The 25,989-nt window shown below is 43.7% G+C and overlaps 1 protein-coding gene across 4 annotated transcripts in view; it reads left to right on the top strand.

Moving 5' to 3' along the window:
* The window catches only part of SUSD6 (sushi domain containing 6), a 105,312-nt gene that overhangs the window by 34,372 nt on the left and 44,951 nt on the right, over window positions 1–25,989 (top strand). For all 4 annotated transcript variants that reach the window (XM_066388395.1, XM_066388393.1, XM_066388392.1 and 1 more), the window contains one exon: window positions 14,329–14,529. In XM_066388395.1, coding sequence (XP_066244492.1) covers window positions 14,409–14,529 — 121 coding nt within the window. In that variant the 5' untranslated portion in view covers window positions 14,329–14,408. The remainder of the gene's footprint in view (window positions 1–14,328; window positions 14,530–25,989) is intronic.

Raw genomic sequence — 25,989 nt, 5'->3', positions numbered from 1 at the left:
CTACTCAGCTAAAGATTCAAGAGGATCCCTCTGCAGATCTGGAGTTTTTTCTCTTTGCCTCTCCCTCCTTTCAATTACTTTGCTCCGCAAATTCTAGCCACTTTGGTTGGCTGCCCTGAGTTCCCAATTCTCTCTTCAACTCAGTGAGATTGTTGGAGTTTTTCAGGGTTCTTCTCTCTACTCTGTGGCCTGGAAGCTTCTTAGGGAGTTAGCTGGTGCACAAGAAGGGCTCACTGCATTTCTAATCCCTTTTCTCAGGATCACTGCCCTGTGCTGCCTATGGTTGAATATCTGAAAACCATCATTTCGTATGTTATATCTAGCTTTCTAGTTGTTTAAGGAAAGAGAGTAAATCTAGACCTTGTTATTCCATCATGACTAGAGCTACAAGTTCCTCAGACCAGGTTTTGACCTTGGATGTTCTTTTCTCCTTCTGTGTTCATTATTGAGAATTCAGTGAAATTTAAATCATATCAATCTACCAAGCATTTATTGAACACCTACTGTATCCAGAAGAGTAGCATGGTTCAGTATCACACTGTACGTGGTAGGTAACTTTACCTGTGTTCTAGGTGTATGCTAACACAAACATGCTTATACACATACACTTTGAGTCTTACTCCTTACCTCCTGACCATAGCCCCACTTAACTTGGGCAACTAATTAAACTAATAAGCAGAATTGATGAGCAAATAGCAGGTGCCTAGCTTCCTTTCCTTCCGTGAATTAGGCCCAAATAGCCCTATGGGGAAAGTAACACTGTATATGTAGTGACCTTTCTATCTTACCTAGCTTTACTCTGTGCCGGATACTATATTAAACCCTTTAAATGTGTGAATCATGGACACTTCGCAATTCTATGACATAGGTATTGTTACCCTAATTTTTATGTGACAAAATGTATATACCGATCACAGCAGTAGCAGTATAACTAAGACCTGTAAGAAGCAAAATCAGGATTTGAACTTCCTTCTGTGTGACTCTGAAACCCGCATTGACCGATCCTGTCATTAACTGTTTCATCTCCCTCTTCTGGACTCCAGCTTTCTTTCCTGTTTTGTCTTTGGCTATATATCACCCATGTGTTTGTACTTTCTACCTCATGTTGTAGTTATTTGTGTATGTATCTTTTCCAAGTTGACTTTAAACTCTTTAAGGGCATGTGTTTTCGTCCATCTTTGTACTTTTCATAGAATCTTGTGTATGTAGGTACGCAGTATGTGTGTTGAATGAAGTAAGTTTCTTAAGAAAGATATATAAGGAATGAGTTCAGATGCCTTGTCTAAAGGGAAACGTCAGATTCTCTCATTAATTTATGATGTTTCTTTCTCATTTGTTCTGTTTATCCCTTTAAATATCTTCCAGGACATTACCTGAACTTTATGAAGTTTTTCATTTGGTACCTCTGCCTGAACTTTGACTAATTTGATACTGCTTTTGGAGTCTCTATTTGGATATTTAAGGTAGTATCCCTTAGGAATTAATTAGATTTCTTCTAGGGTCCTGATTGAGAGCCTCACATAGAGAGAGCTGGAAGTATGATTGAAACTAGAACTAGGTGGTGCCTGGAGGCTTTACTGGAGGGACTTTGTACAATCAGAGTGTTATATAAGGAAGGCACAAGTGGGGGCTAGGGTGTGCAACTAATAAAGAGGGAGGGTAGTGGGCAAGTTCCTGCTGCTTATTTTTGCTTGGGGCCTCACAGTGCAATCTTGACAGCGTACAGGAAGTTTGGGTAATTTGTGAGAAAGAAGACAGGAAGAGTCATGGTTTGGTTATAAATTAGGAGGCTTCTTGGAACTTATACAAGATGGGGAGAACATTTGGAGCCAAAAAACAGTATCTTGTTTGGCTTAAGTGCGTAGTTCATGGGGGCTGTTAATCTCAGTAGATGGAGCTGCAGAACATGCTCTTAGAATCCTGAAACTGAGCGAACCTCAGGAAAAAATACTTAGGTGATATTTGAATAGAAAGGAAGGAAGTGGCCGAAACCTGGACCATATTTATGGAGAGTCTTAAAGCCCGAGAGTCACTAGGAAATGATCAATTCTCTGGCCCTGCCACTAGGTTAACTGTTTCTTCGCACTGATGAGATCTACAGAAGTGTTAGCAGTTTCAGAGGAGGGGTGACAGGATGAGAGGCATTTTTGCTGTTGAACACCAAGGAAGCAGACAACTCTTTAATATTCATTCCCCCAGCTTCTCCCTAGGTTTGGCCAATCATAGCTTGTGGGAAGGTCATTTCAGAGGGACTCTCCATACAGCATCTCTAAGCTATCTGGGCAGTTCGGGAAGCCTTAACTGAAGTCCTTGAGTTAGCTGAGAAGAGGCAGCAACATCCTCCTCGGCCTTTTGGCTAAGGTCAGGTGTGGAGAAGGTCCAGTTTACAAGATACAAATTTCTTCTAGCCATCATCCAGTCTTTCTTCTTTTCCAACTCCCCTCTCATCACCAAATAGGTTTGCCCTTACTGTGTCCACTTTCTCACTTTGAATTCATGATAAAGTCAAGAGGATCTGCCCTTTCCACTCTAATGAAACAGCTCTTGGTGAGGTCACCAGTGATTTCCTGGTGGCTGGGTCCAAAGGGCGTTTCTTAGTCTTCATCTTGCTGAACCTTTGCTGTATCTGCCAACTACCCTTTACATCCTCCTTGCATCTCTGTGTCCTTCCTTTGACATCTGTGATGCACCTGCTTTCTTTGTACTTTCTGGAGTGTCTTTCATAGGCTCTCCTTCCCTGATATACCTCTTTAAAAAGTTAGTGTTCTCCCCAGAATTGTGGCTTTGACTTTCTTCCCGTTCAACTCTCTTTCCTAGGTGAGCTCTTCTATTTGGCATGGTTTCAGCCATCACTCACAGGCTTATAACTCAAGGGCTGTATCCCAAGCTCAAAGTGCTCTGCAGTTTTATACTCATTTATGACTTGCTTGCCAGACCTTTCTATCTAGATATTTTTCAAGTACCTACAGTTCAATCTGGAATAAATTCATTACATTCTTCAGCAAAATCTGCTTATCCACCTGTGTTCTTTTTCTCCTGTGATAGTTTCTACCATTTACTCAGTCACTTAGATGTCATCTTTATTGTTCTCACTTATCCCATCCTGTTGGTTTTTGGCATCTGTGTTTGGCTCATCGTGGGCACTGAATGAATGAATAACAGAAACGTAGTTTCATCTGAATTTAATTACAGTCTAGCACTTTGGCCTTGATAAAGCTAAACACCTCTGGTTACAGGCTAACTTCTTGGAAGGATATTTGATTTTTGTCCACTTTCACATTATGTTAAGGAAAAGGCACTTTTTGTTTAAAACAAGAACACTTTGGGGAAGGATTAGTTATTATTAGAAATGGATGAGTCAGCCATTGTGCTTTTAGGGCTGCTCTAAGGAGCTGCTGACAGTTAAAGATGAGGTTGGTGAAGTTAGATTGTGCTGGCCCAGGAGGGCATTTCCTCGGTGCTCATGGGAGTGGAGGCAGTATATAATGGGAGAGCTTGCCACATGCTATGGACTTAATGCAAGGAATAGGATAAGACTTTTCCATTGGGCAGGGTAATATGCCCCCTTACGGATGAAATTTCCCAATTGTATTCTAGTGTTCTAACAAACACTGAGGATGTTTTTGTAGCTGTCATGCTTTGCCAAGTTTATCTACCTTCTTTTCCATTCAACCCTCCAAATAAAAAGAAAAGAAAGAAAAACAAAGAAAGTGATTTAAAGAATTTCAGTAATGGGATATTGGAGCCAGAGAAGCTCTTCAAGAAGCAGTCATCTAGCTCAGCCCTCTCAACCCTTACATTTTCAGATGATAATAATAATAGATGGTGATGACTATAATACCTACTACCATTTTTTTAAAATTTTTATTAATTTTAGAGAGAGAGGAAGGGAGAGAGTGAGAGAAAGACAGGAACATTGATCCATCCTGTATGTGCCCTGACTGGGGATTGAACTGGCAACCTCTGCGCTTCTGGATTATGCTCCAACCAACCGAGCTATCTGGCCAGGGCCCTACTACCATTTTTGATGACTCATTAAGAGCTAGGTACTATGCCAAGTACTTTACATGCATTTCCCCATATAATACTTATGCTAGCCCTATGAAGTACCTGTTATTAGTGCTATTTTACAGGTCTAGATAGATTGGATAACTGCGTTGGGCTTAAAAGTATGCTGAAGCAGCTTTTGCGCAGAAAGATGAAACATTTTGTTTACTCAAGGTCAAGTTTTCCAGTTAGAGGCAGACATGCGTAGAATCCAGATCTCCTGATCTTGAACTCAGTGAGCATATTGTTTTTGTTTTGACATGAGAATTCATTCTCTCTGGTCATTTTTATCTCATTTCTTGCTCAACTTTTTCAAATTCAGTGAAATTGAATAAAATAGAGGAAAGGTTGGTTTAGAGTTGGGGTTTTTGGTGAGGTTTTAAAGTTTATTTTAAAATAGGCAGTCTTCCCAGACTGACTGGGAATGTAGCAGAAGGCCTGAGAACCAGGAAGTGACACAGACCTGTTTATACCATCCCACTTGGAGGCCTTGGATAGTGATCCACAGAGATGGTAAAAAGTAAACGTAACTGCATCAGCCAGTTCTCTTGGGTTTGCTATTTTTGACCTGGAGGAGGTGTTTCCTGAACAGCTATGAATACTTTGAAAACCAAAATCTAGCACTTAAACATCCCCTTGAGTAAACAGGGGTATAGACAGATATTTATTTCTTGTTACCAGACAGCAGTGTTCTGTGGGTCTTGGCAGACAAAACTATCACTTACTTCTACCCCTCCTGTCATCCTTTTGGTGAGTAGTTCTTCCATTTCCTTTTCTTTATAATTAGCACCATGCATGCAAAACTGTCCTGAGACCTCACTAAATATGTGCATGATCTTCAAGGTCAAGCTCAAAGCTTTCTCTTTTGCCTTCCCTCTACTCCCAGTTAAGAATCTGTTCCTGTCTCCTCTGTATTCTCGTACCACTATTTTTGAAAACCTTTTTTGGGGCCCTAGTAACAGTGGTATACAGTGGTATACAGATAAACATGTAATTCCTCATATGTGGATTGTGAATTTCTTGAGAGTAAGAACTGTGTCCCACTCTATCTGTGATTGCCAAGCCTTACATGGAAGGCAGCCAGAAAATATACACTGCTCACAAAAATTAGGGGATATTTTATCACTTCATATTCATTTTGAAATATCCCCTAATACTTGTGAGCAGTATATTTGCTTAATTGTAGACGAGTCACTGCAAGCACAGAGCTCTAAGAAGTCAGATTTAGCAAATTGGCTCCCCAGACTTTATTTGCCAAATGGGTATTGAAGCCTGTTCCAGTCAGTTCTGATGGGAACCAAATAGAGGTATATGATAGCACATAGATAGATAGATATATCTCTGGGATCTATGGACCAATTATAGCTGCTTCTGCCAATCATCTATTTTGCTACCTGGCCAAACTTTCAAATTTATACCTTTTACCCCTCCTCTTTTGTATCTGCTGCTACTTTGCCATCTGGTATTGCCTACACAAATTATGTCTTTTGGACTTACCGATTTTTTGTGAGAGAGAGAAACAGGAAAGGGGGGGAGATGATAAAAATCAACTCATAGTTGTGGCACTTCATTTCATTGATTGCTTCTTGTATGTCCCTTGACTAGGGGATGGGGCCCCAGCCAAGACAGCGACCTTTGGGCTCAAGCCAGCGACTATAGGATCATGTTGATGATCCCACACTCAAGCCGGGGACCCTGTCCTCAAGCTGGTGACCTCAGGGTTTCGAACCTGGGACCTCAGAGTTCCAGGTTGATGCTCTGTCCACTGCACCACCATCTGGTCAGGTTGGATGTATCTTTTTTCTCCTTTCAGAGAACAGGTAAATGTTGTGGACCTTGGGCAAAGAAAGAGGCAGAATTGGTAGTCTCTATAGGAACTTACTGCTTGCAATAAATGCAACATACAATAGTTAAGTAACTGTGAGTGACCCTGGAGAGGGATATGATTGGTTGTCTCATTCATAGTCCAGGCAGCTCTGCCAAAGGTTCAGAAGAGCCTTTCATGGTTGTGGGCTGAATTGATGAGTTTTCCCAGAAGTGAGGCAACTGAGCTTGACCATGTATTTGGGAAATAAAAGAGCAAGGAGCCCTTTGCAATAGGAAAGCATTAAGAAAGGCTTCTAGGTCCCTTGGACTCCATTTATTTGTAAAATGGGGGTAATAGCACCTATTTAATGAGGTAACAAGACTATATGTATGTGTGTGTGTTTATAAATAAAACACATGTGTAAGCTCCATGCCCTTGTCTTTCCCTACAACAACCTATTCAGGATAGAAAACTTCCTAGTTCCCGTAGATACAAATAGCACTTCAATATAGTCATATACACAATTATTTAATTTTGGGGGAGGGATTGTTAAATTCTTTAAAATATTTTTATAACATCATGGGAGAGAACCCTGGCAATTCACTTGTTTAACCTGTTGGCTGTTTTTTTTTTGTTTTTTTTTGTCTAAACTAACTTTGTGTGTTGAGCCTGGTCTCAGGGCTCATATTTCCAGCCCAGCTCCTTTGGGAGTCTAGTGGGGGCTCAGTCATAGGCTGTTAGAGCAGAAAGTGCCTTAGCCAGCACTGATTTGGGTGTCCACTGTGCCAGATACTGTCCTGCATCCATCGTGTTTATCTCATTTACATACCGCAATAACTCAGTGTGGTCGGTATTGTTTATCCAATTTATAGGTGGCTCTGAAAATAACTTTTTCTAGATCGCCACCAAACTAATAATATCCAAGCAGACCAGAGATTCTGGCTTGGTCTGGCTGCATCTTTCCACGATCACAGCCTCCCTGAGAGATATTTAGTTGCACTGTTTCATTTTACTGATGAGGAAACAGGACTAGGGAGGCGAAGAGATTTGTCCGGTTTGGCCTCTCAGTGGTTGATGAAGCTGGGCCTAGAAAAGTGGTTTCCTGCCTTCAGGGTCACAAATTTAGGGCCTGAACCAAGTTCCTGCTCACAGGCACTGTGCCTTCTCTCTCCCATGTTCTGTCCTATCCTGAGTCTGTCTTGTTTTGTTCTTTTTTGTCCTCTCTTGCACCTTTTCTCTGGGCCACTACAGCTCTGCACTGATCTGTTTGTGTGTGGAGGCTGGGGTTTTTTGTTAGATGTTTGTTATTTTTGGAAAGCACTTTAGGAACATTGTGTACAGATGGCCTATACAAATGTACTGATGGATTGATAAAACTCTAACTGGGAAAGTGGAGTCTCCTTATCCTGCTGCAATGCAGAGGGAGATAGATGCTAGGACAGGTATTGGGAGACGTAGGGAGAAAGGACTGCTAATGCAGGACAAAGAGGCTGGTTTTCACATTTCTTCCAGTCAGAACTTTCATTGTTTTGAGAGAAATACTTCTGGACCCCTCCTATTCCCTAGAAGACATTCCTGATTTCTCAGAACTGAAAGGGCATTTGGGGATCATCCAGGTCCATCCCTGAGGATTAGGAAGAAGGATTGACTTGCCTGAGGCTAACTCACTGTGGGTTGGTGGAGCTGGGGTTTAGGGATCCCGCCCACATTCAGGTCTGTACTGCAGTCATCCTGCTTTTAGGTTCTAGAAGAGAGATGCTGGAGACTGTTAAAGAGGAGGCTTAAGAATGGGATGGCAGTGTGGGTCTGCTGCTGCTCCTGTTGTCTGAAGCCTGAAGAATAGATTAGGAGGAAAGCGTGACAATCAGAGGATGCGATGAGCAGTTCTAGGGGAGCAAGCCAGGGATACAAGGAAAACCAGAGCAATTCAAAAACACCTTTACCGTGGCTCAGGTGACTTATGAGGAAAGCTGAGTGAGGGTTATTTTTGTGATTTGTAGGAGATGAATTTTAACAAGAGTTTGATGTTTATGTCTTTTGGGCTTTGGAACTGGAAATGAAAAGGAAATAGATAAGGTAACAATCTGACTGTCAATGATCTCAGTGTCCCACAGAAGACTGTGCCTGTTGAAACACTCAGATGTTAGTGGCATAGAAGAAAGGGAAAAGCTATAGAGGTTAGCAAGATTGGGAGGAGCCATTTATTCAGAGAGAAGAATAAGCTGAAGACATCTAGAAGTAACTTAATGTTGTCATTTTGGGATAAGAGTGGGAGGCATTAAGATTTGATCAATATTTATATGTATTTTGTACTGTGGCCCAGCCACTTCAGGGTGGGTGGGAGTAAAGAGGGGGAGATATTGAGGGAAAAAAGGAGAGATAAGGGAGGGCCTCCCTAGCATATTAGTCACTTCTCTTATCACACCCCTCTGGGGAATTTAAGACTTCACAGAGTTAGGCCTTCTTATCCTTATACTCTGAATGTAATTAGTTATATTCTGTTAACACTTCAGAAACTATTCTTTGGTTTCCACCTTTGCATGGCAGTATTAGGGTCAGGGAAGATGATTAATCAAAGGAATAAACTTTCTTGTTCTAGACCCTCCACCACCATCATCCCCGTTTTGGATTAGTTTGAGTCAAGAAAAGGATTTATATTGGTCTTACTGATCCAGTCCCCTTTCCTCACTAATGGAGAAATGAGCTAAGGTTTAGGAAGCAGTTTCTCCTGAAAATTAGACATAGACCAGGGGTCCCCAAACTATGGCCCGCGGGCCGCATGCGGCCCCCTGAGGCCATTTATCCGGCCCCCGCCGCACTTCCGGAAGGGGCACCTCTTTCATTGGTGGTCAGTGAGAGGAGCATAGTTCCCATTGAAATACTGGTCAGTTTGTTGATTTAAATTTACTTGTTCTTTATTTTAAATATTGTATTTGTTCCTGTTTTGTTTTTTTACTTTAAAATAAGATATGTGCAGTGTGCATAGGGATTTGTTCATAGTTTTTTTTATAGTCCGGCCCTCCAACGATCTGAGGGACAGTGAACTGGCCCCCTATGTAAAAAGTTTGGGGACCCCTGACATAGACTAAGCTGAGCTAACAGAACTGTAGAGAAACCCACCTGGGATCTCGGAGCCAAGCTTGACAGTCAGGAGGACCCTTTTTCCTCCACAAAGGTGAGCTCAGTAGAGTGTAAACCAACGCTGTCCTTCCAGCAGGACTATGGTTCTTTGCAGAGCAGACCCCGAAGCAGCCAGGCACAGGGTATCTAGGGTCAGGATGTCCTTGCTGCTTTATAGCTGGCCCCACCTACTGCTGCTACCTCCCCAGGCTATGAGCCAGTTTTGAAGATGACTTCCAGAATATTTTTAATTTTTGCAGGCTCTTTGGTTAACCTGGAAGCATCTATGGCAACAACAAGCAAGCAAACCATGTGAACTTTGGGCTTATGTTCCAGGTTCTCCTTAACACTGTAAACCTACCATGCTTGTCATCACCATTTTTATGTTGAGCAGTTTCTCAAGATAGGCCATGGCTGTCGTGGCTTCTGGGCTAAGCCTATAAATGGAAAGACCGGAGTCTTTTCCAGTTTACAGAGTAGTCTCTTACATTGTGTCTCTGCACCTCACTAGAGATTAGAGATATTCCAAGCAAGCAATAGCCCTAATTTAGTGATGAGGAAATATGGGCAGAGAGGAGGTAAGTGGCTTCCCTATGGTCAGAGTGATGGCACAAGGGCAGTGCTCTTCCTCTTGGAGGGTCATTGTGGACAGGAAATGAGTGTTCATGCCATCACATTCAGCAGAGCACAGTCACCCCGCTTTTGATGTTCTGAGGTTAGAGAGCTGGGAAATCCCAGACCCTGCCCTGGAGGGGCTGACAGTCTAGTTCATGGGGTCTCCCTTTACCACATTCTGTTGGGAGGTGAGCAGCACTACTCCCAAGAACGAAAATAAGAAGGATGAACGCAGATTTTCTGTGACTCCTCACCCTTGTTTTGGAGGAGAACGCTGGCTCCTGGAGGAAGAGGTGGCTGATAAGAAGAGAAGTCATATAGGATTCTGTGGCTGAGAGAGACCTTAGACTTAGAGCCTTCTTTGGATGTGGGAATGGAAGCCAGAGAGTCCTGACCAGCCCTCTGGTTAGTGGCAGAGGTGGGACTAACCGTAGGGCCTGGCCTTCTTTCTTCTCATGTTTAAGTTTCGTATGTCTTGTAATGGTATAAGTGCAGGTTTTGAAAATAAAGCTTAGTTCCAGGTTCTTCTTTAATTGTATTTTTTTTCTTTTTCTTTTTACTGTAATGAAATATACATAAAATAAAATCAACCATCTTAACCATTTTTAAGTGTACAGTTCAGTAATATTAAGTACATTCATAATGTTGTGAGACCATCACTACCATTCACCTTCATAACTTTTCATCTCGCAAAACTGAAACTCTGTACCCATTAAACAGTGTAACTTCCTCTTCCACTGTCCTGATAACCACCATGCTTTCCATCTCTACTTAATCATACTTTTTTTTTACTTAGGGGAAGTGGTCACTAACACACCAAAGGAATACTAAAGTGAAATGTATTCTTTTGTTTTTTTAAATTTTGTGCCTTTGTGTTTCTCTGGGGATAATGAACACCTAGTCTTAATTTGTTCTAAAATATATATCTTGCTTTTGACTTGGTCTAAAGCCACAATTCAAGGACAGACCTGCCTCCCTCCCTTCCTCCCTCCCTCCCTCCCTCCCTCCCTCTTTCCCTCTCTCTCTTCCTGTGTGTTCAAAGCAGATCCTTTTGTAAAATTTATTAGATAGATATTGTGACCCTCTCTCCATAGTAGCTGAATTCTCATTGGGTGTTGTGGGGATATGTTTTTCTCTGTATTATTTCTGAAGCACTGACCTTTGGCTCAGTCTTGCATGTAAATACTCCATCAACTGCTCTCCATTCATCTTTTTTCTTTGCAAAGCTGCCATTTTCATCACCCCATCTGTTCTGCACTTGATCAGGCCTTAGGCTTCATGGTGGAGTTGGTTCCATGGCAGTAAGGAAGGAGCCAGCTGTTTCTTGAAAACAAAACAAAGCAGGAGCTCATATATGTGCATCTTTCCCCCAATTCTATACTGGCTCCTCCACATGCAGCCACGGCAGATAACCCTAACAGGTAGTCAGCATTCCATCAAGGCAACAGTGGATCATCAAGAATGCCACCTGCTTTGCCACATCATGGCATACAACAGATATTTTTGTAATGAATGGATGAGGCCAATCAGAGTGACGGTTTGAGAGTAAGAGGGGGTTTCTCCTGAAGGTACGCATGGTGTGAAGTGTCAGAAAAGAATTCTTCCAGAAGATGACCCTGTGCAGAGCCCTGAAAGTGACGATATTCCTGGCAGAGGGAGCAGTCAGATTTCTTTGAATGTCAGTTTATTGACAGAGGAAACAGGTGGTCTGCAGGATAGCCTTGCTACATTAACTTTATATTTTATCTGTTTGAATAGGTAGTACATACACAGGCAAAATACTCAAGGAGAGCCTGACCAGGTAGTGGCGTAGCGGATAGAGCGTCAGACTGGGATGCGGAGGACCCAGGTTCAAGACCCTGAGGTCACCAGTTTGAGCGCAGGTTCATCTGGTTTGAGCAAAGCTCACCAGCTTGGACCCAAAGTCACTGGCTCGAATAAAGGGTTACTGGGTCTGCTATAGCCCCATGGTCAAGGCACATATGAGAAAGCAATCAATGACAACTAAGGTGTCGCAACGAAAAACTGATGATTGATGCTTCTCATCTCTCTCCATTCCTGTCTGTCTGTCCCTATCTATCCCTCTCTCTGAGTCTCTCTCTGTCTCTGTAAAAAAATAAAAATAAAAAATACTCAAAGAGATTAAAAGGGAATACATGCAGTGAAAAATTAGTTTCCTACTCTGTTAACCATTCAGTCCCCTTCTTGAAGGCAGTTGTTAGCTATCATTATCTGGTGCATTATTCCAGAGAGATTTTCAGTGCACCTAGAGGTGTGTATGTGTGTGTGTGTGTGTGTGTGTGTGTGTGTGTGTGTGTCCTTTAAAAATACACTCCTACACAGAAATAGTTTTCTCCACATAACAATTTTGGAAGTCATTCCATACTACTACAGACTGAACTGTCCAGTTCTTTCTTAACTGCTCCATAGTATTCTATTGATATTGTAACTTCCCTTTATCTAATCCTTATAAGCTCCATGTGGTTTCAGGGTACAGTTTTAACTCCTTAGCCTAGCCTCTGCCCAGAGTGCTGTGCTCCCATTACTTTGATCCACTTATATTCATTATCTCCTTTCTTCCCTTATTTTTCATTAGACATATCCTTTAGCAGTGAGCTTAGCATCACCTCCTGTGGGTAGTCTTTCCTGATGATTTCCACTCTTGCACAGAACACCTAAGCACCACTTGGATCCAGCCTCATCCATTCACTGCAGAAATATGTGTTGTGTACATGCTGTGATGTGGCCAAAGCAGGTGTCATTCTTGATGATCCACAGTTGTTCCCTTGAGGGAATGGTGACTGCCTGGTAGGGTTACCTGCTGTGGCTGGATGTGAAACAGCAGCGCCAAAGGGCCTATTGCTAACTGGCTGGTGGCCCTGGGCATAGCCCTTAACCTCTTGAGACCTTAGGTTGGCATCTTTCAAATGAATAGGTAAAGCCTGATAACCTCCAGTGTCCCACAGTTCATATCTTATTCTTAATTACAACAGCAGCCGTGTTTACTGAGGACTTGCAAAGTTCAGGCGCTCTGTCAAGTACTTTGCCTGATCCTAATCCTTATACCAACCCTATGAAAACAGGTGGTTACTGTCTCCATTTTACAGATGAAGAAACTGAGGCTGAGAGTGTAATTTGGCTATAAAAGAAGAAACATTTGATTCTTGCATTCTGACTTTGTGGTGCTTAGCCACATAAATGTATACACATTTATATACATACAGTTTTGTGTACTCTTTTGGGTCACTCACAGACTTCCTCCGTAGATCTCTCCATGAACCATCCTGTTCTACAACTGTAAAAGCTCAAGTTGGAGTCTGGGTAAAAGCTGGAGACAGAAGACTCAAGTCACCAATACTGTGGATAGTGGGTGAGGACCCAGTGGCTAGCTCTGTTCTTAAACCCCTGACTTATACTCATTGAAGACCCTTACAGCTGCTTCTCCTGTGGTCTGAGATAACTCATTGCTGTTTGAGTAACTCTTTCAAAGATTACAAAACATTTTATTGATTGATTTGAGAGAGAGAAACACCCATTTGTTGTCCCACTTGTTTATACATTCATTTGTTGCTTCTTGTATGTGCCCTGACTGAGGATCAAACCCACAACCTTGGCATGTTGAGACGATGCTCTAACCAACTGAGCTACCTGGCCAGGGCAAGTAACTCTTTTTGTAAAGGGAGGATAGGCCTGAGTCAAGGCTTCAGTCACGGATTAAAGTCAGGTCTGGATAATATTTGTGACGGTTTCAGGGGTTGTAGATGGCGGGCTTCCCTACTTACATAAGGTCTTTTTAATGGAGAAGGAGGTGTATATGGAATTAAAAATTTTTTTAAATGTGGTCTTATTACCTTGGAATACCTGTTATAAACTAGGATAAATGAGATCAAATGAGTTAAGTAAAAAATAGTAGGCCCTTATCATACTGTGTCATTAATCCAACTGCTTCCCTAAAGGCATGTAGAAAAACTTCCTTAAAAGTCTTGACCCCTGATTTTTTTTTTTTTTTTTTTTTTTAAGATACTGGTTCTGCCTCTTCTGAAGTCTTTGTCTGAAGGAGAGTGGGTGGTGGAGCTAATTAACAATTGTAGCCATCCTACCCCCACTCACTGTCGGGTATGGCCCCTGGGGTCACAGGTGTGTCAGGTGAGCTGTTAAGACAGAGTCGGATCTCGGGGCCTCATCCAACCTCAGGTAGTTGAACAGGCCAAGCTGGGGGCCCTTGGCTCCCCTTCTGCATTCCTTCTCTAGGCGGTGTAGTTCTCCCTTTAAGACACGTGTTCTCTCTCTTTTCTTTTGGTTAAGTTGAACTTACTCCGAGTCCAAGTGGCAAAGGCAAAGCCAGACTCGGTGTAGCAGCTGTGTATTAACAGCTGCCTCTCTTCTTCTCTGCTGGAGCCTCCAAGGCAGGCAGGTCGGCAGGTGGGCAGAGCTGGGGCCAGGACAGTCTCTGAAAGCTTTGCTGTGCCCTAGTCCTATCACAGGGATTTGGCTCCTAGGTGCTGACGCTGATGGCTGCTTGCTGCAGGCCTTGGTATTTTTCCCGGGGGTGGGGTTGGGGTGGGGTGGGGCGCATTGAAAAGCCACTTCTGTGCTTTCTCTTCTGAAAGCAGGAATTAAGTTGCTAGAATTCTTTCAGCTGTGTATGGCTTCATTTTACCAAAGTGCTTACTTATAACTAATATATGGATAAAGTTTTCACTTTACTTACGTCTTTGTTTTTTGTTTGTTTTCTGCAGGTGAATCTACCTCTGGCTGACTTTAGAATTTTTCTGGCTTTTAATTTTTTTCTTTTTAAAATAACTTGGACGGATAAAAGATGTGCCATGGCAGGATAGCACCAAAGAGCACCTCAGTGTCTGCCGTGGCTCCTGTGGGACATGGAGTGTTCCTTCCGCTGGTGATCCTTAGCACCCTCCTTGGAGACGGCTTTGCCTCAGGTGAGTCCCGGCCAGCCTTCTACCTGTGGAGGGAAGGGACACACTACCCTTGTTTCTCCCAAAAGCTGGGGTAGGGGATTCTCAGTCTTTTGGGCAATTACAGGGAGAGTGAAGGGTGATGCTTTTGTACTGTAGTGTAGCAGGGAGCCAGTCCTGCTGGTGTGGCACCAAGGGGCCTCATGAGCCAGATGGAGGACGACTGTGTAGGAACCTGCTGGTGATGACATTATCACCCTCACCCCACCCCACTCCACCCCAGCTGTTGTTATCAGGTAGGACATGTGGGACTCAGAGCTTGATGTGCAGGTAAGGGTTCAGGCTTTGATACCAGACGGCCTGTGTTCAGAACCCATTCCTACTACTTGCTGGTTCTGTGACTCTGACTGAACAAGTCTCTTTATTTCTGTAAGCCTGAATTTCCTCAGCTGCAGAATGGCAAAATAATAGTACCTACTTCAGAAGGTGGTTGTGAAGATTGACTGACATAATCAGTCTTAATCAACAGTTAAGCGTTACTGATGGTTAGCTCTTTATTATTTGTTTCTTGTCTCTCTATTCTTTTTCTCAGTTGAGGTATTATAATTTGGTGAAGCAGGACCTGGTCATTAACACTACAAACTTTATGATCTGGACAATCCACTTAACCATTCTGGGCCAGTTTCTGCAGCTGTCAAATGAAGAGGTTGACCTGGATAACCTTGAAGATCACATCTAGCTCCCTCAGTCTATACTTTCATGATTCTAAGGATTTTCTGGTTGAAGAGCATAAGCTAGAAAAGCCCTAACCGGCTATAGCTGCAGCAGGGAGCCCTTGGGATTTGTGTGGTCCTTGTTGACTTCAGCAGTGCTCTGAAGGCCCTCTAGTTTCTCTTCATGTGGTCCTCTGGACCTTGTATTCTTTTTAGAAAGACCATATTTAGGGTGTGTATCTTAGGGCTCTGGGTGATGCTACAGAACCTGCCTCTGTTCAAACACCGTTAGGGGTGTCAGTCAGTTATGATTGAGCTCACCAGTAACGGTGCCCCACCGGAGTTCAGTAGATACATGTATACGGCAGTTTTCTTTGACCAGCGTTCTCTAGCAGTGTTTTTCAACCACTGGTCTGCCAGAAATTTCGTGCCGCTCCGCAAAAACGGTTAACCACCCTGGCATTGTATGGAGATTATAGACCCAGTGGTCTTAGTTGAATTCACTTATGTTCAGGGTCATTTCTGCCTTAATGGACCCCGAAATCATTTGTCTATTTTCACTGGTCCCCAAGTGTAAAAAGGTTGAAAACCACTGTGTCTAGAGGATGATATCTAGATTCTGAAGGTGTCTTGGAGGGAGGCTGTGTGATGTAGTGTGGCCTTCTATCAACTTGTGTCACTCACTTGCCCAGCACATACAGATAATGGTACAATATCATTTCATCATTTTTTTTCTTCTGATTTTTAGGGAGAAACAATTAGTGATTTTCTTTGTTCCATCATAGCTTTCCTCATTACCCACATCAGATTTTCTCTTCTGCTGCTTTCATTCACCTCATTCTGACACTTAAAACCTTTCCCCTAAGCCTGAGACATCGTTGGCCTGAGGAGCCCCCTGGCACAACCAAGGGGACCACTAATGGTTGGGACACTACAGTGTGGATATCATAGTTGCATGAGGTTTCAAAGAAACAGAAGGACAGCCTACACCAGTGTGCAACAGAATGAAGCGGGGCCTACATGCATAGGGCGACTCCATTGCCAGAGGCGGCCTCTAGAATGGTATTCACAGAACCACAGAATGTGGAGACCCACTCTTTTTTTTTTTTTTTCATTTTTCTGAAGCTGGAAACAGGGAGAGACAGTCTGACAGACTCCCGCATGCGCCCGACCGGGATCCACCCGGCACGCCCACCAGGGGCGACGCTCTGCCCACCAGGGGGCGATGCTCTGCCCATCCTGGGGGTTGCCATGTTGCGACCAGAGCCACTCTAGCGCCTGAGGCAGAGGCCACAGAGCCATCCCCAGCGCCCGGGCCATCTTTGCTCCAATGGAGCCTTGGCTGCGGGAGGGGAAGAGAGAGACAGAGAGGAAGGCGCGGCGGAGGGGTGGAGAAGCAAATGGGCGCTTCTCCTGTGTGCCCTGGCCAGGAATCGAACCCGGGTCCTCCACACGCTAGGCCGACGCTCTACCGCTGAGCCAACCGGCCAGGGCTGGAGACCCACTCTTGTTCATCACTGTATCTCTAGAGCAGAAGTTGGCAAACTGGTCCACTGGCCAAATCCTCCCTGCTGCCTGTCTTTCCATGGCCTGCATGCTAAGAATTTAGGGTTTTATATTTTTAAATAGTTGGAAAAAATAAAAAGAATAATTTATAATGTGTGAAACTTGTATGAAACTCACATTTTAGTACCTGTAAATTTAAGTCTTATGGGAACATAGTGTTCATTTGTGTATACATTGTCTATGACTGTTTTTGTGCTACAGTGGCAGAGTTGAATAGTTGTGACATAGACCATGTTGCTCCAGAGCCTAAAATATGTAGACTTTAAATATTTTTTCCTTCATAGAAGAGATTTGCCATCCTACCCCAGCCCAGCACAGACAGTGCTTAATAAGTATATGCATGAATGGAATGACTGTCAGAGCAGGAAGGATGGAAGCTAGGACTGGTCAGGGTTAGGGTGGAGTTTAGAGTTTGCGCACTTGCCCAGGGTCTTGGGACCAGGACCGGAACCTGGCCTAGTGCCTGGTGTACTGCTGAGACCGTCCTCTTCCAAGACTCCACTGGGGAAGCTGTCTCAGCTTGTTACCTGGCAGTATTAGGGTCTGCCTTCTCTGTTTGAAGTCTTTAGTTTTTCTTATTTTTATTAAGCCATCCCCCCTACCCTACCCTCCTTTTTATGGGCTTCACCTTTTCCTCCTTCCGTTTTCAAATTCTCCACACCTTCCCAAGCTTCTATCCAAAGTCTGAAATCAATTAGGGACTGATGGTTCCAGACTAGACAGATAAGGGGTTATTATTCTACCCACGGAAAAAGTATGTCTATAGTGTGGGCTCAGCCCAGATGGATGGAAAGTTGGCTCTTGTTTTCTTTCTCTCACCCATCTGCAAAGAATCCTTCCTGCCCTGCCATCCCACCTCCCAAGTCTTTCTTGACCCACAAAGCATGTGTGTATTGGCACAGATCAGGGTGCAGGTAGGACCATTTCTTAGGTCCAGTGCACCAAGGTGCTGCCAATATTTTTCCCTCTCTCTAAAGTGTTTTCTGGGATAAGGCGGTGCCTACTCCATGGCCTGAAACCCAGAGCACACCTATATGGCTGTGCCTGCCATGAGCAGATGACATGCAGGCCTTCCTCTTCCTGCATTTCTTTCCTTCTCCTGTAGCTGCCTCTGAACATCCATTCCAGAGACATTTTTAAATGAAGTGCTTGTAAAGTACCCAGATTTGTTATTCAGTGGGCTCTACTAGACCCTGAATATGTTTGTATGTACATTCAGTCATGACTGTGAGGATCCCACTGGACATAGGTTAGTGGGCTTATTCTGGGGGGCAATTCATCTGCATAGTCTCTGGTCATAAATACCATTGTTACCCCCTAATCTTGGTCATACTTGCTCAGGTTTAAGAGAAAAGAATCATGTATGAAGAGGCACTTGAGAGTTCTGGAATAAAGATGTCATGTTTGCCGGTCAGTTTTCCATCCTGGTTTCTCTCGTCTACAGCTAAGGTTTGTTGTTATAAGGGAGAAGGTGGCAGAGAGGCATTGGATCTTGCTTCCCCCTAAGTCATTCCGTTAGCAGAGATGGGAGAAATTTCTGAAAAATTTCCTTTTTAGTAGTGGCAAAGTAAGCAAATCTGATTCTTCACATCCAGTCACACTGTGCAGGGAAAGATCAGAAATAAAAAGATCTATGCTCCTGCTCCCCAGCTTTCCTTTGGGGGTGGGGGTTAGAGAGGAATTAGGACCCCAGTTATGTAGCAGCTTCTCCCTGATCTAACAATTCCTTCCCTTTGTCTGTGATCTTAAGAAACTTGTTCTATGACCTTAGGCAACACTTGACCTCTTTGTCTGTTCTATAAAATAGAAACAAGACACTTAAGGATGCTAGTTGGATGGTGTGTAGACTAATAAAAATGATTGGAAGGCACTTGATATATATATAAAATATGTGGTGTAATTCCCAAATAATAACAACAACAGAAGTGGTATGTGACCTGCTGTTGAGTCATGCAGGGCAGGAGACTATGCAGATGACATCATGTACTGTCTTCAAAAAACAAAACTGAAGAAGCAAAGTCACTTTTTGGGATGGGGATATGGTATCAAACTTAACCATTTGAGGAAGGATTGATTAATTCCGGAATCTTCTTTGTCATCCATATTTGCATAGTTTGATTGTCTCAACTGACAATCCCAACTGACTTGTATAAAAAGTTCTTGATTTTTATTTCCACCCCTTCCTTAGCATATTTTTTGGGGAAAAAACTCAGTATTTTATTAGTTTCTGATTTTGTTTCTGTTAAAATGTTGCCATGACACTTTAGGCCCTTTGTAATATCACACAAGCATCTAAAGTAAATTGAAAATAGCTGGGAAAGCAGTCATGGTTATTTCCACATGGCAGAGTTTATTGAAGATGGACAGTATTGAGAACTGGGCTCTCAGGGGGATGACGTAGCTATGGTCCTTGACATTGCTGTGGCAGAAAGATTCTGGCAGGAGGCTCTGGATCACCTCCCCATCTCTAAGGGGCCTGGAGTCATAGATGATGTACACTGAACTGAGAGGAGAGTACAGGTAGGAAACTGATGCATGCAGAACATTGTTTATTTGTCAGCGTGGGTTATCTCATTTAAAGCTCTCAGAGCCGATACATGGTCCTAGGTGGTCATGTATCCATTTTACAAATGAGAAACTGAGGCACAGAGAGATAACTTGCTCAATGACAGGCAGTTGTAGGTGGTGACTCTGGTTGGGATTTGTGCCTAGTCTGTTGACTATTGCCCATGTGGTCTGCTGAGAACCACACTAACCTGTCCTTTGTTGCAATGCAGGCTTCTCTGAGACCCATTTCTTATGTTGCTCTATTGGAGCACTCAGATCAACCTTTAGAAGATCATTTTGACAAAGAAGAAAGACTGGATAAAGGATGCAGGAGTTACTACTTTTCCCTCTGTGATTGTTTCTCTTCTTATTTACAATGGCCCTTGGTTGTTTGGTTCACAGTTTAGGCACAAGATTTGCCAAGGCAGCTCTATTCTTGGGAAGGATCAATAGGGACCACAGCAAATTGTTTGCTAAGTGAGGATGTAGTTCCCAAAACATCCGCAGAGCATCTTCCTGTCAGCTGCAAACCTAGCTGACAAAGCGATGTAATCTCTCCATAGTGTAATTACCTGTCACTATAAAAAGACTTGAGGATTGTGGTAGGAGGCTGGATAGGTCATTACAGGGCTTGTTGTACTGTGGTGTCATAAAAAGACATTGAGAAATTACCCTCTGCAGGCTAATTGTTGTGCCATGTTTAGGACATTACAAACACATGGTATAAACCTTGCACTGTAACTTTTGAACAAAAGAAACCAGGAGTCCACCTGACTGAACACGTGTGTGGGTCTCAATTGGGTGAAAGCCCTCACTAAACACAGATTCCATTTGCGAAGCAAAGTGACCTACTGTCCTGGGCTAACTTTAGAGCCTGGGAGGTTATCCTTATCTGCCCAACTCCTTCTGCCAAAGAGGGCCACAGAGTGCCAATGAGAAAACTAGGGTCTTTAAAGCACTCAATCTTTAATTTCTTCCTAGTAGGTTTGCAGATGAACTCTTCACCACCTTTTTTTTTCGTGTTTTTTTTTCCACCACCTTTTACCCACAGACAGATTCCTTTCCTTCTTGTCATTCAGAAGCATGAGGCTTCAGATAGTTTGAACAGCCCTCCCAGTCCAGGTGGCTTGTGCAGGTAAGGCTGGCTGCCTGCACTGTGGCCAGATCAGGAGTGCCCTTGGCCCATCTCCTGTTTAGCTTCGGAGCCTAGAGGGACAGCAGCATTTTGAGACAGTTTGTGATGTGTGAGTGAGAGGGGTGCTGACTGCTGAAATCTCTTCTCCCAGCCCTGTTCACTGACCTCACCTTAAGCAAACCTAAAGCATGAAAAGTGAATTCATTGGAAGATGATGGTGAGATTGTAACTAGTGAAAAACGCTTGAGTTCCTTCACATAGCTGTCTCCTGTCATTTGGAATAGGATTCAATTCATAAATGCCTTTAAATGGCAAATACTACCTGAAGCTCTCGTGGAGCCACTGGGGTCACTAGTACAGCTGAGTGTAATATCTAGTTGTCATTCTGCTCCAACCAGGTCTCTTGGTTTTTAGAGACGCACTGTAATCTGATTAAAAGCACGGACTCTAGAGTCAGACTGCCTGGGTTTTGAATACTGCCTCTACCCCTAGCCACCTGTGGTACCTTGGATAATTTTCTTGACCTCACTATGGATGTGCCCTAAGAAGAGGAATGATAATAGTGCCTATTTCATAAGATTGCTATAATGATTGAATAATATGATATATGTAAGGCACTTAGGATAGTGCCTGGCATACAAAGAAGTTATTCATAGGTTGTAAGGTGAGATTCTAGCACCATTTGGTACAGCCCATACTTCTGACACCACAGCTAATTAGTTCAGACTCAGGGTTGGAAAGTGCTCTTGTTTCTTTTTTATCTTTTGGAGTCTCTTGGATCTATTAAATACGTCCTGCATCCTGCATGAGTTATTCATAATTCATATGTCTAATTCTCAAATGCCACATCTTGGCATTCTACACATGAAGACAAGGAGAAAAGAGCAGTAGTGCCCCTTTGCAGTGTTGGTGCTGGGGTTCAGCTCGGTAGCCTCACAGTGAGCCATTCCCTTCAGTGAAGCTGTCTCACTGGCATTGCAGGGCCTGAGCTCTGCAAAGCTGTTCTTTTTAAGGAACTTTTGGAGTGATTTTTGAAACCTTATAAATTTGAGAATGCCAGGGGTCTGTTCTTTTAAAGATATTTCATTTCATCAGCACTGAGATGTGATTGAAGGATTACATTTCAAAAGATTCCTAATCACATCTGGGAGAATTCAACATTAGAATAAAAAAATAAGAACTCTCTTGTCTTCCCTCCCTCTGGCAGTCCTTCGCCGCCTCCTGCTTTCCTCAGCTCTGCTTGACAGCAGTCCTTCCTGGAAAAGCCTCTCCCAGCTAGATACATTTGCTTCCCCAGAGATGGGTATTTCTCCCTTGTTTAACTTCTTTGACTTTTTAGATTTGCCAGTAGCCACATCTTTTAAAGTACAATTGTGTAATCATTCAGAATTCTGGAAGTAGTGCAGAGAGGATAAACAGCTTCTCTTGAAAATGTTTTTCTTTGCAGAGTTTTTTTTTTTTCTTTTTAAATTCACAAAACTATTTTAGGCATTTCAGCCCAGGAGGGGAAATGTGTTTCAGGAAGTTATGGCCAAGTACAAATAGGGTTATAAAATATTTCTGGTGTGGCCTGTGTTACTGTGAATAACAAATGACACCTGATGAAAGACAAAGGGCCTGACATGACAGTCAGTGGTTCACGTGCAGTAGGCACATGTCTCCTTGGGAAAGGGCAGGACCTGTGTGTTGATTGCCACTGGCTTAAGTTCTGATAGTTTGGCCTTGTTGACTCTGGCAGTGGTGGGAGGCACAAGTCGCTGGGATTGTCATACACTGAGTAAGGACTGAGTGGCCATGTAGAGCTGCCTGTCAGTGTTTACTGAGCACTGACCTAAGCGCAGGTGCAAGGCAGTTGGGGGAGAAGCCTTTGATGCTTCTGCTTCCCAGTTGTCTCATTATTTTGTAGGCCAGATTGCAGAGGTCCCAGTGGTGTCTTGAGCCAGTGTAGCCCCATTAAGGCTCCTGATAACTGTGTGTTTGCTCAGAATTGCTGATTAGTGGCCTGTAAATTTAGCTGGTGACTTTAGTAGGCTGTGTGGATCTCTGCTTATGCCTCTCATACAGTAGACAGCTTCAGTCTTTGATATTTGAGGTCTTTTCTTATACACATGTCTCTCGGTCGTGGTTCTTGTTCTGTGTTCTTGGTTTTGTGTTTGTACATAAGCCCCTTGAAGGGACAAAGTTCTTTATACTTCGCTATAACTAGGCCAGTGATCATCTCAGGGGACCCAGCAAACACATACTGGAGAAGGTGTTGGGGGAAGGAGAGGGTCACTCCTGGCAAGATTGTGCAGAATTATGGCCCGTCCTGCATGTAAGGATGAGCAGGACAAGCCTGAGCCCTGTGAGTGACTGCCGCCTATGGGGCTTCCCTGCTGATTGATGGCTCCCCATAAGTCTGGGAAGTTGAGAAGCATGTGAAAGTGCCTCAGGAGATGCAGGTGGTGGGGCTCTTCTGAGAGGAAAGGACTGGGACTGGGCCGGTTGCCCAGAAGAGTTTATCATGGAGTGTACTAACTTTCAACCTGGATGAAGATCTTTGAACCCAGCGCAGGTCCCCTTAGGTGAGGGAGGAAAAGGAGACCTGTATTACCTGTGGGGAGTAAAGGTCATGTGGAAGAATGCATGTGAAAACCATGCTGACTCCAAAACATCCTGATGTGAGAGGCGGCCTGGGGAAGGGCAGCTTGGATGGGTTTGGAGTTCCATCCTCACCCACAGTGACCGCTAGCTTAGTCCCTAAAGTCAAGGCCAAGGAGACTTGCTTTTCCCCTTTTCCTGAACATAAGCACGTTCAAACCTATTATCATGTTCTTTCTGTGGCTGGAGTCCTGCCTTCTTCCCTTTCTCCCATCCTTCCCTTTATCCTTTAAGATCCAATTCAAAGCCACCTCCTCTGTGAGACACCCCCCATCCTCTTACCCCTAGAATCAGTAGGGTCTGAAGGAAGGAGAGTAAGCTTTGTGTGTATGTTTTGAATGGAATTAGTAGGAGCTCCTGGTCTGTTTCTTCTTTTGGGAGAATATCAGAGAGATTTCTTATGAACACGATTCTGTTTCCAAGAATCTTGACTATTTTTAATTTGAAGGGAGTGGACAGCTGCTTAAAACTTCTGGAAATTGCAGCTTTGGGGAACTTGAACCCTTTGTTCTGCAGATCTTGATACACAAACCCTATAGACTTATTCCTAATGACCAGTGAGAGTTGCCAGGGTTGCTGTGGGGCAGGTTTGGTTTGGTATTTTCATAAATGGCATTACCTTGTTTAGCTAATATTTGTTGGCATAAGGTGGGCAGGAAGGGCAGCAGGAGGTAGGTATGTAATGCCATGGAGGCTTTCTGGGACAAGGTATTGGACTGGCTCTTGATGGAAGTTATTACATGTAGTTTGGTCCTCAGTCAGCCTGTGAGAGGAGGGCAGCTGAGCTAGGAACAGCGCTCTACCCCAGGAGGAATAGAGAGCTGATGGTTTGGTATTCTGATTTATTCACAGTGAGCTCCTGCTGAGAGTTAAGATTACTATATCAGCTACAGTTCCATGTGAGACGTAACTGTAATCAGGAAAGTCGTTGATCCATACTGGAATACACATTGGAGGGGTCCTGACCCAGATTGGGATGGTCATGGAAGACTTCTCTGAGGGAGAGCAGTGTGTACACTGAGACCTAACACCATGTAGGGGCTAGTGAGTAGGGGCGACAGGATGGCATAGAGGGATAGGAACTGTATCTCTTGGGCTAGACAAGCTGGTCAGAATCCTAGTTCTGCCACTGACATGTGTAATTTTGAGCCAGTTTCTCAAAGGCGATGTCCCTTGGTTTTTATATGTGTGAAGTTGGAGTGATAATATTTTATTTACCATTATAGGGTTGTGGTGTTATCATTGTTGTTACGTGGCACCTCACCAGTGGCAGGTACAGCCAGCATGTTGGGGACAGTCTGGAGGTAGGCAAGAGAGAGACTTACATAGTATCTGCTTTGCTCACCTTGACATTCCCTTCCTTTGGAACTTGCCATGCCCCTTGTCTTGACACTTTTGGTAGTCCAGTATACTCTCCCCCAAACTGGATTGCCTCTTGCCGTAGTGAGTGAATGAGTGAGTGGTCTCCTCCACTTTGGAATAAATTGAGAAGCTGGAGTTTCAAAAAAGGAAAATAAAGTCTAGCCTCAGCCTAAGATTTCAGAGGTTTGGGCTGAACATCACCAAAAGCACAGTTGGAAGGAAGCACCCGGGGGTGAGGTGCTGCTGGTGGAGGCAGGTGCCTCTCCGGAGCTGTCAGAGTTGCAGGGGTGGGAGGAGGAAGGAGGAAGGAGACAGAGAAAGAGGAGTGTCCTCAGGATCACAGGGTTAAAGAAAAAACAAACACCAGTTAATGGCTTAAGGGTGGAATGAGCCTAAAGAGGGAAATAAAGAGGGCTGGTAGAGGGTGTTGATTTTGGTACAAGCTGTGGAGAAGATTGGGGATGAGAAGAATGGCTGCCAGGCTCCTGTTTGCCAGGGGGACAGGAAATGACTGGCTGAGTGAGGCTGCCCTTCCAGCCTGCCTAAGGTTGAGGGTGGGGCACTCATGGCAGGCCCCTCATCCTCTGCTTCAATCCAGCAAGCCTGTGTCTGACAAGGACTTATTTCAGCCAGTCTGATGCACCACACGGGATCCCATGTGGGTCTTAATAGAGTCACAAATTCCACAGGGAGACCAGAGGGTGTGGGAGGTTCCTAACTGGAAAGGAAAAAGTAGAGGAACAGCTGGCATCCGTGCATGCGGCTGTATTCCAGGACTCTTCATCTGGATCAGGCCAGGGTAATTGGAGATGTTGGGGTGAAGATGTGATTCGATGTGTTCAGGGGTGCAAAGAACTGTTGTGACTTCTAGCAGAGATGTGTCTCAGGTTTCTTTAGAAGTAGCTTTCAGCAAAGGAACCCGTTCTCCATGCTATTGTTCTCAATATTTGTTGTTAGGCAATTCAGAGACTTTGTAGTCCCTCTCCCTGGCTTTCAGAAATTCTTTAGCCAGTAGTGGCCGAGCCTGGCCTTGCAGGAGTAATTAAGATTGTGAATAATAGGATTAAGTGAGATATTTATATGTTAAATTGCTCGGTCAACAATAAAAGTTTGTTTCAATGGAAGGGATTATTATTATGCTCTATTTTTTAGTCAGAATCTCTTTCCTGAATTGCTCAAAGCACTAAGTTCACCCCTGGGCAGGATGCTGGCATTTAATAGCCTCCTTTGTATACAAGATCAAACTAAAGTTTCCAACAGAGCTCCAAATCTTGAGTTTGAAGCCCAAATCTATGGAGTCTGTCTGAATCTAAAACTTGGACCTCTGAATATGATAGTGCCTCATTCCTGGGAATAAAGAAGGTGAGAGGAGAAAGGGAGGGATCATGAAAAAAAATTTTTTTCTCACAGACAACTCATCATGTCATAGTCAGGATTTTGAGAGACTTGGAAATCTGACATCCATTTTCCACCGAGAAGCCACTGAGTCCCTGTTGGGAATGAGGACCAGGTATAAGCTGG

Source organism: Saccopteryx leptura, chromosome 6, assembly GCF_036850995.1.
Source record: "Saccopteryx leptura isolate mSacLep1 chromosome 6, mSacLep1_pri_phased_curated, whole genome shotgun sequence".
Lineage (NCBI taxonomy): Eukaryota > Metazoa > Chordata > Mammalia > Chiroptera > Emballonuridae > Saccopteryx > Saccopteryx leptura.
This window is presented reverse-complemented; position numbering and strand designations above follow the sequence as displayed.